This window comes from Cottoperca gobio, chromosome 24 (assembly GCF_900634415.1).
Source record: "Cottoperca gobio chromosome 24, fCotGob3.1, whole genome shotgun sequence".
Lineage (NCBI taxonomy): Eukaryota > Metazoa > Chordata > Actinopteri > Perciformes > Bovichtidae > Cottoperca > Cottoperca gobio.
The window spans coordinates 17,251,250-17,268,924 of NC_041378.1; the positions used below are offsets into that span (position 1 = coordinate 17,251,250).

At 41.4% G+C, this 17,675-nt stretch overlaps 1 protein-coding gene across 4 annotated transcripts; it reads right to left on the minus strand.

Moving 5' to 3' along the window:
- Positions 1 to 2,325: 2,325 nt before the first annotated feature.
- Positions 2,326 to 17,232, minus strand: ankef1a (ankyrin repeat and EF-hand domain containing 1a). Of its 4 annotated transcripts, none has more exons than XM_029462576.1 (11): positions 17,045 to 17,232; positions 16,163 to 16,367; positions 15,046 to 15,207; positions 12,085 to 12,284; positions 11,818 to 11,967; positions 11,440 to 11,563; positions 10,282 to 11,104; positions 9,094 to 9,320; positions 8,681 to 8,826; positions 4,661 to 4,816; positions 2,326 to 3,513 (listed from the first exon to the last, which is right to left on the minus strand). In XM_029462576.1, exons 2-11 carry the CDS (start codon positions 16,353 to 16,355, stop codon positions 3,310 to 3,312), a joined length of 2,385 nt encoding a protein of 794 aa, XP_029318436.1. In that variant the 5' UTR covers positions 16,356 to 16,367; positions 17,045 to 17,232; the 3' UTR covers positions 2,326 to 3,309. The 4 variants fall into 4 exon arrangements, with proteins under 4 accessions (XP_029318436.1, XP_029318435.1, XP_029318434.1 ...); XM_029462575.1 differs by having other exon boundaries at positions 16,999 to 17,232; XM_029462574.1 differs by having other exon boundaries at positions 16,825 to 17,232.
- Between the last annotated feature and the right edge of the window lie 443 nt (positions 17,233 to 17,675).

The following is a 17,675-nucleotide window of genomic DNA, read 5'->3' on the forward strand; positions in this document are numbered from 1 at the left end:
TACTGCCAGTACATCTGTGCATATTTCAGTATTTGTGTAAGCATGTGATTATTTTTTTGCATACAGTTTGAAATTGTTGGATTATATGCACGTGTGAGCATGCATAACTATATAATAGATTGTAAGAATAACATACTATAATGTGGTAAATAGTGATAATATACTGTGTGTGTGTGTGTGTGTGTGTGTGTGTGTGTGTGTGGTGGGTTGTTTAGGGAAGTGAAGGGTTGGTGTGCTGAGTAAGCAGTGCAGGACCAGAGCTGGGAGACTGCAGTGCTACTGGCAGCAACACATGATGTGAGCTCAGACTGATACTCAGCAAAGGGGGGGGTGAGGAGTGGAATCAAGAGAGAAGACGAGAGGAGAGAAGAGGTGAAGGGAATCACGAGAGGAGAGGAGAGGATGAAAAGGAAAAAAATGATGGAAAAAAAATCATGTTTATAAAGTCACACAGACGGATAAAACACACGCTGCAATTTTCCTCACATGAGGCACAGCAGAGCCTGAACAATGTAAACTTCCACACAGGCCTACACACACATGCAAAGGGGTACAATACAAACACACACACACACATACATAAACATAGTATGGTCACGTAAAACTAATATCTGTCTATAGTAGAGCCTTAAATAACACCCTGAATCAAACAAGCATTCCTATATGTAAACAGACACATATATCTCCATAGTCTTTAAGATAGACACATGTTCGTACAACACTATGCACACATACTGCAAGACCATATAAGGCCGACACCCTGACAGACACACTGCGTCACGGCCAACAATCAGAGCCAGCAGCCATGTTTACTCCCTCTAACCTGTGAACCACTTATCGTGCTAGAAAAGCCCTCATCTTCTCCTCCCGCCCACTCCTCCTCCGCTGTGTTCCCTCCCCGTCTTCTGAGTCACCCGCCGCCGCTCTTTCTCCATCTCCCTCCCCCTCGCCCCTCTCCTCATGTCCTTTCGGCTTCCCTTCCCTCGCTGTCAGTGCTCTCCGTCCTTCGTCTCTCTCACCTCGCTATGAATGATGCTGCTGGGGCTTCCAGGGATGCCTTTCACTCTCCACTCACTGTCTCGGTTTCTCTTTCTGTATATCATTAAATATGTGCGTGCCTCTTCCATTCCTCTCTCCTCCTCTGCCTCTCTCTCACCACTCTCATCTATTGCCTCCCTCTTCAATTCCTTGTCATCACCGGTATTGTGACTGTATATTTAAACAATCCAGGCCCTGTATTACGAACTCCCCCCCTCCATCCGTATATTCGATTATATAACTGCGTCCCCATGGACCTTGAGGACACTGCAATCTAATTGTGTCTGGTGATGGTGGTGGTGATGATGGGAGTGTGCATCAATGCGACATTTAACAGAGAAAAGCATGTCTATTTTCTCAGATGATTCCTGATATAGACATCAACAACTAACATATGACCTGTTAGTCAGCCACCCAAAAGCCCATCATGTAATCAGTTCATCAAGGCAAAGATAACACATGGAGGATTAAGGTTTTTTCTTAGCCATTTTATAATCATGTCCTCTTTTCATTAATATGTGAGATGCAGATTCCTGTTTCAAAGCAGCCTGAGTGGCTAACATCAGAACAGTACATCCACATAGCTGCCATTTTGATGTCTTTCTGTGCTAGAAACACAAGAGCTCCGTCCAAGTTTTATGTTCTCCCAGTTTAATAAACAACCAAACCCCTGCAATGCTAAATTGCCAAACAGCGCCACACGCTGGCTTCAACATGGAACTGCATCTGGCTGGAGAGCAGTTATTTTCAATATACAAAAAAAAAATATACAAAAGCATTAAGCAGGCAAAACGAGAACTAAACTGAACGAGTGTCTGGCTGCATTAACAGTAAGAGTTTGTTTGGATAGTCCGACTACATAGTATAAAGTATTTGAAACATTTCAGCTGCTTATTAGTTGATATTCAACAACTCAACTGTTTTGATTTGTCTGTAGATGTTTAACAGTTTATTTAAAGAGTATATGTGACAATTCATGAACATACCTGCATGTACTTCAACTACTCACTCAACCTATTCTATACAAATACAGGTAAGCATAGGTTGAGTTGGTAGTTCAAGTCCAACTAAAATATTCTGAGAATGTGTAGGTATGTTCATGAATTGTCACATATACACAAATACTCTATCGATAATCTGTTAAACATCTACAGACAAAGCAAAACAGTTGAATGGCTGAATCTCAACTAATAAGCTGTTGAAATGTTACAAATACAAGTATACCATAATGTGTTGAGTAAATGTGTTTCTTTTGTGTGACTGCAGTACATGAAAGAAAGAAGAAAAGAAAGAAATAAAGAGCGAGAAGTTATTCATTATATGAGCCAGCCGCCTCTGTCCCCTCCTCTCCTCCGCAGCTTCCTCCTGACACTTCTAACAGACTGTACATGTCGCATGGAGCTCCAGCCACTGCAGTCAGGGGAGGATTTTAAACGACTTCTAACTGCAGTATGAACTTAGAGCAGAGTTGTGCCCCTCTTCTCTGCTCCCAGTTTTAATTAAGTTACAGCCTGCAACACTAAAACTGTTGGATACCTCATATGATTTCCATCTAACTGAGTAAGTGGCGCTGACCAAGTGTAATGTGATTAAGGTTTTACTTTAGTGGACCTATCGGGATATTTCAATGTTTCACGTCTGTCTTAAAACAAGGTGCCCATATGAACATTGTAACGGGTTGTGCTTGCTTTAATCATTCCTCTCGGTCATTAAGATATCCCTGCATGTGGTGGGGGCCAAAATATACAGTCCTTGTTCTGAGTTAGTCAAATGAAGTGTTTTAATGTCCAGTATGAACAGGAGGAATAATTACAGTGTGAAAAACCTGACAAGTCTAAGATAGACTTGGAAAACTGTGAACCTGCTACATCCTTCTAACTTTCAGGGTCATGAGATTCTAGACAGAGTAAGTACAGTAGCTACCAATTCTGTATGCATGTGCACATGTCTTAGTGTTGTGGATACACAGCACTGGATGGTGTGTACATAAGAAATATCTTTATTTTTAAGAGAGTATTCACATTCTTATCATGTTCATGACTTTGTCGTTTGATTAGTAATAAAAGCAGCTCTTCATTTGGTAAGTTAGCGTGATGAAGTTACATGCACTGTCCTTCTAACAGTTTCTGACTATGTATTGACATTGTTCTGATACTAAAGATTTTTAGTAACATGATGTCCTATTAAAGCAGCTGTGATGAAAATGTATTATTCCAAAGTAAATCCAATGTGTATAATTGTCACATGTGGCCAACCAGCTCAGGTAACAGACTATGATTCCAAAATGTCTGAGTGTCTCTTGCTGCCTAATCTCCTTTCAGTGTAGTCTGTGGTTATTGCCGGCTCCAGCGTTTTCCTCTGGATGTTCTGGCTGAAAGGCATCATGAAGTCGTCAAAGTCCAACTCGAGGGATAATCGCTTCCGTGTCTCTATCTTTGACATCAGCTGGCTGGTGGTGGGCGGCTTCCCCCAAACCTGAGACAGACAAGTCAAAAGAAGATATGATAAGAGATGTGCTCAGTACTGAACTGAGGTGCACTGGTGGGAACACTGAAGGAGTGTGCAAGAGTGACCATGACTTACATGTTTAGTGAGGAGGCCGTACGGAAGGCCTGAGAGGCAAGTGACAAAATTTTGGTGATCCATTTTCTAATTTCAATTTAAACGGTTTTGCCAGGATAATCGTCCTAATATCCTTAAAAGTTTTGCCAGGTGAAAAAAATTATAATTTTTCTACGGTGAATTGTGTTGTTGCTAAAGTTTAGGGCTGATTAAAATACATTTGTAGCCAAAAGATAAACATGACAGTAATGATGCATAACTTGCTAAAACACAATATATTAACTTGTGTTTAGAGTGCATGGAGAAATTAAAACTCATGAATGCACTTCAGCCTCTTGTGGCTGAAATAAGTATGCAGCAGTGGGGTGTGGTTACGGTGCCGGCTGCTGGGGGAGAGATGGGAGTGTCTCAGCTGGAGATCTGACAGCTTGAATCAGGTACTCAGTCACACTATAAGCGTGCTGATAACCTGGTTCTGGGCTCTTGCAGTAGGCCGGGACCTGGAGGGACGTGTGCGGCAGAGAACGGCCTGAGGACTTTTGCAGAGATCGTATTGGAGCGTGTTGTTTTGTTTTGCCTGGTAAAGACTGTCTCACTAAGTTTTACAACAACAAATGCTTCAACAGAAAGATTATCCTGGAAAAACCTTTTTTCACCTGTTATTAAGTCATGAGCACAGGAGAGAAAACTGATTTTTGGAACGGACTCAACAAATGGATCAACAGACTTGTTTTTCCTCACTTGCCGCTACACATTCCGCAAGGTAGGCTGCTCCAACTGAGTGTAAAATATGCGTGAATTTACCCTGCATTCAAATGCTAATCACAAGCTGCTGTTGTTGAATTATAATGATGTAACACCCCGTTCAAGTCTTTCTGGATTGGAAACAAGTTTATCCACAAAGAGTTCAAAATGTATCAAAATTGGTCAAATTGTATTTCACAGGCAGTTTATGGGATGTTTTTAATGGCATGTTCAGACAGGAATCAATAACTTGTGTTTAGCAAGCAGATGTGAGAGAATATCGAAGCGACCTGCAGTAAATGGTGATGAGCCCTACCGTTTTTGGCACAAAGGTGATATCCACAGTGTTGGTTTTCCCTGTGCTGATCCTAGTGTTTTGCAGGATGACGCTCTTTGAATCCTTCTGAGGAGGAGTGTTGTCTGCTGTTGCCGTCGATGTCTCTGCGTGTTCTGCACCTTCTGCAGCAACACTCTGTAGGGAGTCCAAGATGTTAAGCACAGTACTTTGTGCAAGTACAACAAATCAAAGGTCCTTAAGCGTCAGATTCAGTCAGTCAGAGAGAGGGGTTCCAGAACAGGGCTGGAAAAGTTTAACTTCATCAAGAGAGCCAGAGCCATCCTCAATAATGCACATATTTAGGTCACACATTTAAGTGTAAGATTTGTCAGTTTGAGAATTAAAACAATGTATAGGGAAAAGATAGGGAGAGGGGTGGGTGGTAGAAACGGCACTTGTTACCCCCTAGTAAATAAACCCTCTTTACAGACATGTTAAGTGTTTAAAACAATGAAGAGAGACAAGCAAAGATTCCTTGTGATTTCAAGATAAAAGTTAGAGATAACAGTTAAATGAAAAAGAGCTTAGGATCTAGTGATAAAGACAAATATTGATCAGCTTGGGAAAACTTCAATCTTTTTTTAAACAAAACTAATTTTATTTATTTGTCCAAATTATTCTACAAAGTAACTACAAATGTAAAACCACACACACACACACACACACACAGACACACACACAGACACACTCACACACACACACAGACACACTCACACACACACTCACACACACAGACACACACACAGACACATTCACACACACACACACACACACCCTCACACACAGACACACACACACACACACACAGACACGCTCACACACGCACTCAGACACACACACACACACACACAGACACACTCACAGACACACACACACACACACAGACACACACACAGACACACTCACACACACACTCACAGACACACACACAGACACATTCACACACACACACACACACCCTCACACACAGACACACACACACACACACACAGACACACTCACACACACAGACACGCTCACACACACACTCAGACACACAGACACACACACAGACACATTCACACACACACACACACTCACACACAGACACACACACACAGACACACTCACACACACACACACTCACACACACAGACACACACACAGACACACTCACACACACACACACACAGACACACTCACACACACAGACACACTCACACACACACACACTCACACACAGACACACTCACACACACACACAGACACACTCACACACACACACAGACACACTCACACACACTCACACACACACACACAGACACACTCACACACACACTCACACACAGACACACTCACACACACTCACATACACACACACTCACACACACACACACACACAGACACACTCACACACACACACACACACACAGACACACTCACACACACACACAGACACACACACACACTCACACTCACACACACAGACACACTCACACACACGCACTCACACACAGACACACACACACACTCACACACACACACACTCACAGACACACTCACACACACACACACACACACTCTCACACACACACACTCACACACACACACACACACACACACACTCACACACACACACACTCACACACACACACACACACACCCACACTCACACACTCACACACAGACACACACACACACACACACACCTTTAACCTGCTGCTGCTGTGACTCTCTTGCCTGTAGGTGGTGCAGGTTGGCCCACCACTGAAGGTGCTGTGCCTCTGCAGTTGGATGATATTATCTGGGCCACGTTTCAAGTGTTTACATGAATTCCACACTGACACTGCGTCCACAGCCCTGTACTTACAGTACAACATCTCAGCGCTTAAAGGTGTTTTGTTCTGTCAGACCACTAAACTGATTTCTTAATCAAATATGATGATGGGGGGGGGTCACCATTTTGACTTTTAAACATGAAGTAAAGATTGGATAGCTTTTACAGTGATTGGCTTGCTCAGTGGATGGAAGTTATCAGGCTTTTCAGTTTCTTATGGTAGTGAGCAAAAGTGTGCTAAATTGCTCTTTTGCTTTCCTCAGTTATGATAAAATGCTCAGTGGGAAGACGGCTCCACATTGTACCTGTGTGCAATTTGTTCTGTGTAATGGACTTTCATCTAACCCCCCATAATTGCGGCTTACAGCTATATTGACCGATGAATATTCCTGCTACAGGACCACCTGCTACGTTCTGAGTCCTAATGACAAAATCAATACATTGTGGCAGATGTTTTGCCTGATTATACGAATTGCAAAGTGAAGCGCCAACATGTTCTAGTTGTAACATAACACATCTGGTCTAATTTGTAATCAGATCTCTTTACTGGCTTAGGTTTCTCATGCCGGAGGAATTAGCTGCAGAACATAGATGAAAATGAGGCTGGGAGATGACCTCCAGTCAAATGTCGGTTTTACTTTTGAAATAATTGAAGTTGTGTTCAGACTCATCTGCTGCTGTGTTTACGTTGGAAACATCAAGGATAGGGCGACTATTTGCAGTTGCATTCTGAGTTCATGATGGATCCACTTTTCATCTCTTTCATCTACAGCTGTGTGGTTATGGCAGCTACGTAGATAGTGAGGGAAACAATACAGCAGCTGACTTCTCTGGTAGCCTGAGTTCAGAGAATGATGCATCTTTTCACCAGCAAAGAGCAGACAGATCATTGAAGACAATTAGTATTGGTGCAATATCAGCTTCAAAGTCTGATTATCCAGTCTGGGACAATAAAAAAAAACGTTTATGATATCAGAAAGCTTGCTCTAGTAATCTTGTCCTTTTGCTAACCATTTACTTTATTTAGCTATGTGATGAGATTATACTAAGTGGATAGCAGCAGCCTGGGGTGTACTGACTGGTAGGATCGGAGCAGCTGAGATCTTGTACAGGGCTTGTATCAGACCCAAACCTCAACATGTTCAAGTGTATGACTTCAGAGAAAAGGAAAGCTTTATTTCCATAGTGATTGACATAATTATTTTTCTGTATAAGCCTTTTGTGAAATGTGAACAGTGAATAAAGAACAGTGACATTTTCATTTCACACATACAGTACACCAGTGGTTCCCAATGGATTTTGAAACAATTAGGCCTATTGCATTTAACTGTACACAAGGTTATGAATGATTTTTTATTTACTTCAGTGTTTCCCCTAGGTATACTGCTCTGCAGGGTGCTGCCTGGGCTGGATCAGGTCCGTGCGTGGCGCAGATTTTTTAAGTTCTCTCCTTACCTTTTCTCCACTCTGTCTCTGACACTGTCTCTGTAATTGTGTGCGTTCGCGCGCGTGTGTGGGTTCGGAAGCGGAGCTCCGCCCCTCACGAAGCAAAGCAGAGGAGAGAATGTAAATATGCAAAGCAACTGAAACGTGCACATAAATGAGATAAATGACATAAGCGTTTAGTTTATTTAATAAAAGAGCACCTGTTCAATGTGAAAAGTGAGTTGTGAATATATATATTTTTTAAAACGTCTTGAATTTCAGGGGGGGGCAGCGCAGGGAAACACTGTACTTTATCGGTACTTTGTCCTACACACTTATTTCACAATATAGTAACAATAGGTCTTATATGCTTTGGCCTAAATATAAATAAAACAATCATTAAACAAAAAGAAATCTGTCAAAGCGAACCCGTTTTAGCCATTTGCGCATGGTGGGAAATATTAGAGTGTGACACATCAAAGGCTCTCTGCTAGTGTGAAGAGAATAGCTTCTTACAAGGACCAGGCTAAATAAATGTTCACAGAGTGATAACAGTGATACGATGTGTTATAGAGGGGATTTTTCCCAGATATGAACACGGGTGTGCCTTGAGATTTTGGCTTGGTCTTTGGTGTGCCTTGGCCACAGAAAGTTTGGGAACCCCTGCAGTACACAACACAGGAAAGGTTTGAAGCCACAATGATTTATTACGTTTGTAGCAGGCGGGTAAAAAGATTTTAGTGGAGTTTCTAGGGTACCTTTCTTTTTGCAGGTTTAGGCTTTTCAGCTTTGCCCCCCTTTCCCTTTCCCTCCTTCAGTTTAGGCAGAGAATCCATCTTGTCTTGGACCAAGTCAATTATCCTGGAGTCTGCAAAAGCTCTGGCGATGTCAAGGCAGTTTTGTTCTGAAGGAAAATAAAATATGTTCAATCAAATAACAGTGGAGGTCACAGTGTTAACCATCAAAGAGGGACAGCTTGCCTGAAAGTTAAATACTTATTATGAATTCATCGTCTGCACTTTGAACCAAATCTAAAGACTTCTATGTATCCAATTCAGTTATATTTCCCCATGTTTATATTAATATGTTACTAGTATACATTAGAAACTATTCCAAATCCATATATTAGTATTGTAAATTAACTGAAAGGATGTATTTTAGATGTACAAACCTTTCTTGTTCTCTGCATTGACACTGGCACCCGCCTTGATGAGGACGTCTACACAGGAGGGTCGAGAGCTCTGGATGGCCCTCATGAGGGGCGTGCCTCCACTGAGGGCCCGGGCATCTATGGTTGCCCCGGCCTGCACCAGAAGTTCAATAAGCTCCACTTGGCCAGCGTGAGCCGCGTGGTGGAGGGGCGTCCAGAAGAACTGGTCACACACATTCACATCGGCCCTGTCAGGAACATGTGTTATCATGGTGTGTGAAGAGTCTCCTAACGGGTTAGATCAGATCTGTGAACTCCTTCCAGTCAAGTTGAAAGGAGTCTCAGGGTTAAAAACAAAGTATATTTGTCTTCAGGTTAGAGCTTTTCAATATCATTTACCTCGTCCATGGAATGATAAATATTATAGATCCAGGTGTCCCTTTACACACCAAGAGGTCATTTTGACTCCCCAAATCAGGTCGTACCATGTAATAAAAACGAAAGTGCTGCAATGTTCCCAGTTAATTAATGATAGATAACCTATTCTAAACAACTCTGAGATTCTGCAAACAAATGTTATAGTGTAATATATATGTGCACTCAGTAGGCTGCAGATTTCCACAAGGTGTGTCTCCCTCTCCTCTCCCACACAAAGAAGAGTTGAATCTCACTCAACTGTCCCTCCCTCACCTGGGAGAGTAGGAGCCTCGTGTACTGAGCGGCCAGGGTTTGAAACTGAACATGAATTTGAAATGTATTTATTTATTTATTTCGTATCGTGCATAACTTTAGTGCAAAACATCAAAACATATCCGGTATTTTTTTTTGTGCCACGACAAAGGCCAAAATGTCTGTTGTTGATCATGTGCGGCCCCTACTGGCCAGTAAAGTTTTCTGTGTGTTGCACTTACTTATCGGTTTGGCTCATTCGAAGCTATTGTTCTGCACTTAAAAGGATTTCACCTGTTTGAAGCTAAAGTACTTGTAAGATTCTTGCTGTTCGGAGTTGTATCCTAATGAGTTTGTACTTATTGTAAGTCGCTTAGGACAAAAGCGTCAGCTGTAAACTGTAAAAAGGAGTTCAAAAGAGTCAGCGTTCAATGATGCTTTAACAGTCAATACAATATTATTTTCTGTATTGATAAAGTCGTGAAATCTTTAGTATCCAAAGTGTAATACCAAAAAGTAAAGAGAACATATTTTTCTCACCCCTGATCGAGGAGATACTGCGCCACCTTGTAGTTGCCACTGGAGCAGGCCACCATCAGCGGGGTCTTGTAAAACTGATCTTGAACATCCACAGGAACCCCCTGATTGAGAGCGAGGTCCAGAGACTCCAGGTCTCCACTTTTCACACAGTAATTAATATTGACGTACACCTTCTCTGGCTTTTCTATGTACCATCCTGAGTCATTCATTATAGGATGTTCTGGCGGGTGGTCACGATCAAATCGCCGGATGTCTGAGCAGTTGTAGTATGTCTCGATCATGAAGTGGGGTGGGCCTCCGTCTGGTCTGCGGGGCATGAGCTCCGGCGGGAGGGTGCAAATGGTCAGGGGGAGGACAAATTTACCCTTCTTCTTACCTCCTTTTCCTCCCTTCTCTCCCTTTTTCTTTTTAGGCATATAAGAGGAGAGGAGGAATGGTTTCGGGATGTACTTGACACCTTTGATGAAATCATTAATGTTGATGCACCCTTCTCCTCCCTTGTCATGGGCTGAGATGACTTTGTGGATCTGGTCTAGTTCAACTGGAACTTTTAGTTCTTCCAACACTGAAATAAACATCTCGGTGGTAACTGTGTCTGAGTTGTTCCCAAAGGCTTGCCGTAATTCCGTCTCGTACTCATGAGACCAGTCGTGGAGGGTCAGGCCCCCAAGATTGGACATGAGGCTGACACTGCTGGATTTTTTTCCTTTTCCCTGCTGCCGCTCTGCTTTCTTCAGCTCCTTGACTGCGGCTTTGTTCCCAGCGTCTTTGGCAATATGACGTGGCAGGAAACCTTCATGGTTCTTCAGTTTGGGGTTACAACCTGAACATAGATCACAGTTTTAGGATAAATATATTCACATGGTAGAATTACCTAATTTAATTTGGGACTGTGTTTGCAGCTGAATATTCTACAACTGTCTTTTTTTTTCGACGTCAAATTATTTACCAAGAACATTTTATTTCCTGGCTCTACATGTATCACAACAGTGATATAAGCTTTCGACTCCAAAATGAGAGAGCCTGTCTTGACCCTGTGATAGCATTGGGAGTAGTTACCACAGAGCTATCTTTGCCATATCTTTGAAAGAGAAGAAAAGCTGAAATTGAATGCATTGACATCAGGATGCCTGTTATTGATAGACACTCTCACAGCACCTCTCTGTGCCAAGAACTTGCAGCAGTTAGCGTTGCCGATGGCAGCAGCGTAGTGCAGGGGTGTGCACTCCTCGAGGTTGATCACGCCCATGTCTGCTGAGTATGCAGACAGCACCTGAATCAACTGGAAGGTACAAATCACCACAGTAACACATCAACAACAGAGTCCAAATGATAAAATCCCATTCTTGCCTAATAGTAAGATCTAATAGTAACTAATGTAATTTGAGTTAGAACAGAAGAATTAATGTACAGTTAATGTAGGAAGACAGTAATAGCTCTTCCACTTATATTTTTATATATTTCTACTTTTTAAATGTATTTTTTAGTCATCTTTTTAATAGTAAAAAGGTGACATTGGGTGAGCAGATACTACACCTCAAAAAAGTCCCCCATGGCAGCATAGTGTACAGCTGTGAGGCGTTTTCTATCCAGGGCATTGGGGTTTCCCCCTCTCTTCAGAATGGTTCTAAGGAGCTGCAGGGAGCCGGCCTTGGCTGCCTCCATCAACGCTGTGACGCCGGTTTTCTGACGACAGAGAGAAGAGGAGTCAGTCTAAGGTTGAACAAACTAGATCCCACATACTTCAAGCCGCTGCCTCAGTTCCCATAATTCCTCAGTATTAGTGCCCATCAAATGTTTAACCTGATTTGTTGCATTGGGATCTGCCCCTCCACGCAGCATGATGAGACACATGGTGGTGCACTCCTGGGCTTTTTCACACATCAACTGGAAGACATGAGTCCCCAGCGCTGACACATTGTTGACGTCTGCCTGGCCTTTCAGTGCCACCTGCAGGCAGCGGGTGTGGCGATTGGTGGGGAAGATGCAGTAGAATAGCACACCTAAAGTGAGCGTAGGAAAGGGTACAAAAGTGAATAAAACTAGAATAACCGTCATGCGGTTGTATGCCTCACTCAACCAATGAAGTTGCAGTTTATATCCATGTCTGTCCAAAATGTCCATGTAGCTGAATAACCATATAGCTGCAACGTAGCGTGTAACGGCATTTACGATGAGCGTGATATTAAAAGTGAAATATTGATATCATGTCAATAATACACATATGATAATATCTTGTCAATAAATCATTTTCCATATACAGTTATGGTTCCAGACTCTCCCCACACCATTTTTTTGTGTAATTCATTTACCAAAAAAAGAGACGAATTGCACATTAAACAAAGTCAAAGATGAATTTGACCGAAAGCATAATTTTTTTCATTTTTCGATATTGCGATAACGTTATCTAGAATTCTTTTGGCCACGATAATTGTGTTGAAAAAATCTAATCTCTTGAAAGCCCTACTAGAAAATTAGGAAAAGGCTTGTCTGTGAGTGAGACTGGGCTGAACCGGTCCTTGGGGAGTGCAGGATGATATCAGGTTACTCAGCATGTTTCACAAGAGAGGGTCATTAGAGGTTGATCTGTAATTAGATGTACCCACGCGGTCTGACACACACATGCACACATACACACACTACTGCAGACACATACACCATACAATACATGCAGTATGCAAAAGCATATTCATGCACACAAGACAACACACAAATACTCTCTCTCTCTCTCTCTCTCTCGCTGCGAGAAGGAGAGCACGAGCGAGCGAGAGAGAGAAGGCGAGAAGCTACTCTCCTAGGCCATCTCTCTCTCACGCGCTCTCTCTCTCTCTCCACTCTCTCTTCTCATCTCTCCTCTCTCTCCGCTCGGTCGCAGGCCGCTCGCTCACTCCTCTCGCCTCTTCTCGCACGCCGCTTCGCTCTCTACTCTCTCTCTCATTCTCTCTCTCTCTCTCCTCAGCTCGAAGACTCCGACCAATCTCGCTCACATCTCTCTCATCTCTCTCACCTCACTCTCTCTCACTCTCTCTCCACTCTCTCTCTCACTCTCTCTCTACTCTCTCTCATTCATTCTCTCTCTCTCTCTCTCTCGCTCTCACTCTCTCTCTCACTCTCTCTCTCTTCTCTCTCTCACTCTCTCTCTCTCTCTCTCTCTCTCTCTCTCTTCTCTCTCTCTCACTCTCACTCTCTCTCACTCTCAATAGAGTTCCATTTACAGTAATTGATGACCCAGACACACTGTAATTGTGGTCATTTCACAATTGGTTTGAAAGAGGTCCTGAAGAAGAACTTTAGGCTCGTTGAATGGAGTCGTCGGGGATACCGCCTCTTCATCAATATCTAAACAGAAGCACCATGCATTTTCATGAGTTGTAAGACAAGGCAAGGCATTCAAATGAACCTGCTGGTCTAACTTGAGATGAGAAATAGACACTTCAAGCTCAAATGAGAATACATTAGAAGGGAAGGTGTTCCATTGCCTTTTGACTTTTCCACTGTCAGAGGTTCAGACACTGACAAACCGGTCTGCCGTCGCTGGCAAATGATTGAAAATGAAACCATTTATTGATTTCTAATGCCCCCTTTTAAATATTTCTATTAAATGATTTACTCATGTGCCACGATAATGTACTGTTTTTGAGTAGATATTTCTTCATTTGGGGGCCTTTTCAAGCAAATATTAATTTGATTAATTAATAAGCATATCATGTAATTAATTTGATAAAATGAAATGAAATGGATTTCCAGGTTTTCCTTTGGCCTATTTGAAGGCATGCTATTTTTAAAAAGCAATTCCTAAATTTAAACAATCACAGATTCAGATTACATGCTATATTTCATATGTCTACTGTTTGGTATTTAAAAAGTATCAAACAAACAGATTGAGTGTCCTGTAGAAATGTTTAGTGACCTGCCAGTGGCAGGTGAGGAAAAACTCAGACGCTGCCTGAGAGCTCAGTTTTCTCTCAGTCCAGCGTTATAGCAGTTTCTAATCTTGTGTTTTGATATTTAGAGGTGGGTCATGGCTCTCTTTTACATTTGGATCATTGGATTGTGACTTCCAGGTGAACTAACAGAAGCAGACATAAAGTATAGATGGTCAGGGATTACGCCTTTATGCACAGCACTCAGGTTTATCCAATTATACAAAAAGCTGCAACTAATGGTTATTCATATCATAAATTAAGGGAATTAATGAGGTAAGTAAGTGGCACAAGCAGCCCAAAGTAATATCTTTAAATAGCGTATATCATCTGACAGTCCAAAATTCAAAAGTATCCACTAAAAGGTGATTTGAAATAATTAAGAATCTACAAGCAGCAAATGTTTGTATTTTCTGTACTTCTGCTGTCTTCAATCTCTGGATTTCTGTTATTATGCACCGTCTAAGTAGAATGATATGCATAAGCTATGACTGGCTCGTTCCCCTGGATGTTTTTGAAGTATTCCTTTTTGATATTTTGTTTTAACTGTTTCTATACAATCATCATCATCATTTTGATGTTTTAGTAAATACCCTTTCTTTACTTCACATAATTGTCCCTTTTTATTTTATGCCTGCTTGCTGCTCAGTTATAACTGGCCTGTGGTAGTCATGTCTATGCATATTTTGTATTATTGAACTCTCACTTTCAATTTAAAGATTTCAATAAAAATCAAACCAACCATGTTCTATTCTGCTGTCTCCAACTCTTTCATTTTTCCAGAAGTCACCACCCACACATGCTGTATGGCAAATGGCAATTCTGCCATGCTACTGCTCACCTTTGCCCTCAGTGTCTTGGAGTCTCAGATCAGCGTGGCTCTGGGCCAGCAGTGTCACTATGGCATCATTGCCCAGCTCAGCAGCTAACATTACCGGGGTGCGGCCCATTTTGTCCTGGATGTTAGGGTTTGCTCCCTGGGAGAGAAGGAAGCGGACCAAGTCTGTAAGAAGTCAGAAGCAGTAGACAAACCATTAGAGAAAAAGTGGCTTTGAAACAATACTTTGAACATTCTATGAACTGGAAGATTTCTCTCACAAACAATGTTGACAGTAGTCTTGTGTACATCCATTCTTATAATTCATGGACATTACTAAAGCTACTGTACAACAAAAAAAAACCTTGCATGAATATTAAGATTTAATCTATGAATACAAGAAACCTCTATTTTAAAATAAGGATTTTAGAAGTAAATAAAACTATTTTACAGTAAACTGGAGATTCACCGTATTATAAACAAGTTATAAACATACTGAATGTCTCAAGCCATTGCTTTCAAATGTTGGACACTACCAAATATGACATTTAAAAAGGATCAAATTGCTACAGCATGTTCTCTTAAATATAATCTGACCAGTGGTGGAAATTAACAAAATACATTTACTTAAGTACTGTAGTTAAGTAATAATTTGAGGTACTTGTACTTTACATGAGTATTTATATTGTATGCAACGTTATACTTCTACTCTTCTACATCTCAGAGGCCAATATTGTTCTTTTTACTCCACGACATTAGTCTTAGTTAATTGTGCCCTTCCTGTCTAGTGAAAAAAAAAGATGTAATTCGATTTTTTTCTGATAAACAAATTAAAAAGAATTAAGTGCTCCTTTATGGGTTGAGCAGATTCTCCTACTTCTCAATTTAAATAAACTATTATAAAACCATCTTGAATTAGAAGCAAAATGCATCGTCACAAAGCTGAAAACAGGCTGTTTTTCTGAGCTCATGAAAACTTTTTCGAGATATGTCGTTCTCACAGCACAGAGACAAAGCTTTGAATGCAGGACTGTAACTTGTAGAGGAGTATTTTCACAGTAATTGGTACTTTTACTAAAGTAAAGGATCTGTATACTCCTTCCACCACAGAATCTGACGGAGTAAAGAAGAGGGCCATCACCCTGATTGTTGGCTGTAACTGCCAGGTGAAGCACTCCTGTGCCGTCTTGTGGCTCGGTGAGATTGATGAGGTTCTTCACTCCAAGGTTCACCATCTTCTCTATCTGCACCTCATCCCCTTTACGGACGCACTGCAGCAGGCGGTAGATCTGAAGGACCTGCAGGCGGTCCTCCTCCACTCTGCCACTCATCATGGCGTCAGAGGGCTGGTTAAAAAAGAAAAGAAAAATAGATATGAAGTACTGACAAATATGCAGACATACATACTAATGAACAAGGGTGGAAGCAAAAGTGTGGTCAGTTAATTTATTTCGGTAGGTTTATATGTACTAGCTGGTTATGTCACCTAACAACAGACAACAATTTAACAGTCTGTGTTTGAGCACTGTATTTTCATCTTCACGTTTTTTTCACATAAAACAAGTTTTACCACAATTTAACTCGAACTGAGCTCACACACAGTGGCGTCACACCACATTGTATGTAAGATAGTTTACTTATTAACGTTACTTTAACTCCAAAATATATATTTCTATATGTAGCATTAACGTTACCAAGCTACATCTAAATCTACTTGCACATTACCTTTCCACTTCTACTACTAACCCTTTGACCCGTTTTGACCCAAATGTTACACTTTTATTAAGAACAATAACAACTTACCCGAATAAGCCTCATACACGACAGAAATAAAACATTTGAATTGAATTGAATTAAAAGCCGTTATAGAGTGATGTACCTTCAGCCATCATTGCCATCTGCACACTTAAGCTAGGTTTAATGTAAATTACATTAGCTTGTCACCGTGCGTCTCCTTATTTGGCACGCGCTTCTTACCGTGCTTGACAACTCGAAAAAGCCTCGCACTTTTGTATTCACATACCCTGCACGTTTGGGCAGCGAGGACAGTCAAATTCTCCACAAAGTCTTGACTTTATTTTAAAGCACAACCTTTCACTCTGTGTAAACCGGCGAAAAGAAACAAACTCAGCTCCATGGCAACGGCACCGTGAAAATCCGGGACATGTTGTGTTTTGGTGGTATGTCTGGTGGTGCATTCAAGTGCTGGCAATGAGCTCGGTAATTCGATGTTTGTGACGGAAAATACGACTGCAGCAAGGGGATATGTACATTACCTTAAAGCATATCATACAGGCTATTTAAAGTAAACAACAAAAAATACACTTAAAACGATTCAGCTAAATACAATTGTCATAATGGACCTGCGTTGACACCAGCCACACTCTATTCCCTGAATGTCACATGTCAGGAACATCCAGGTGTCAGAGAAGTGCCCTTTGTTGTGTGTCATTCATTTTAAATGTATACAGTTTATAGTCTCATCCTATTCACAATCAGATGTTTCTGAGAGTACTGGCATCAAATTGCATTCATTCTTCATCTACATCCCATCTTGCATCTTTACATCCTTAAGTAGCCTAGGTAGAATGACTAGTTATTTGATGATGAGTGCATATATAAATTTACATAGTTTTAGCAATGACTTTGTTTGT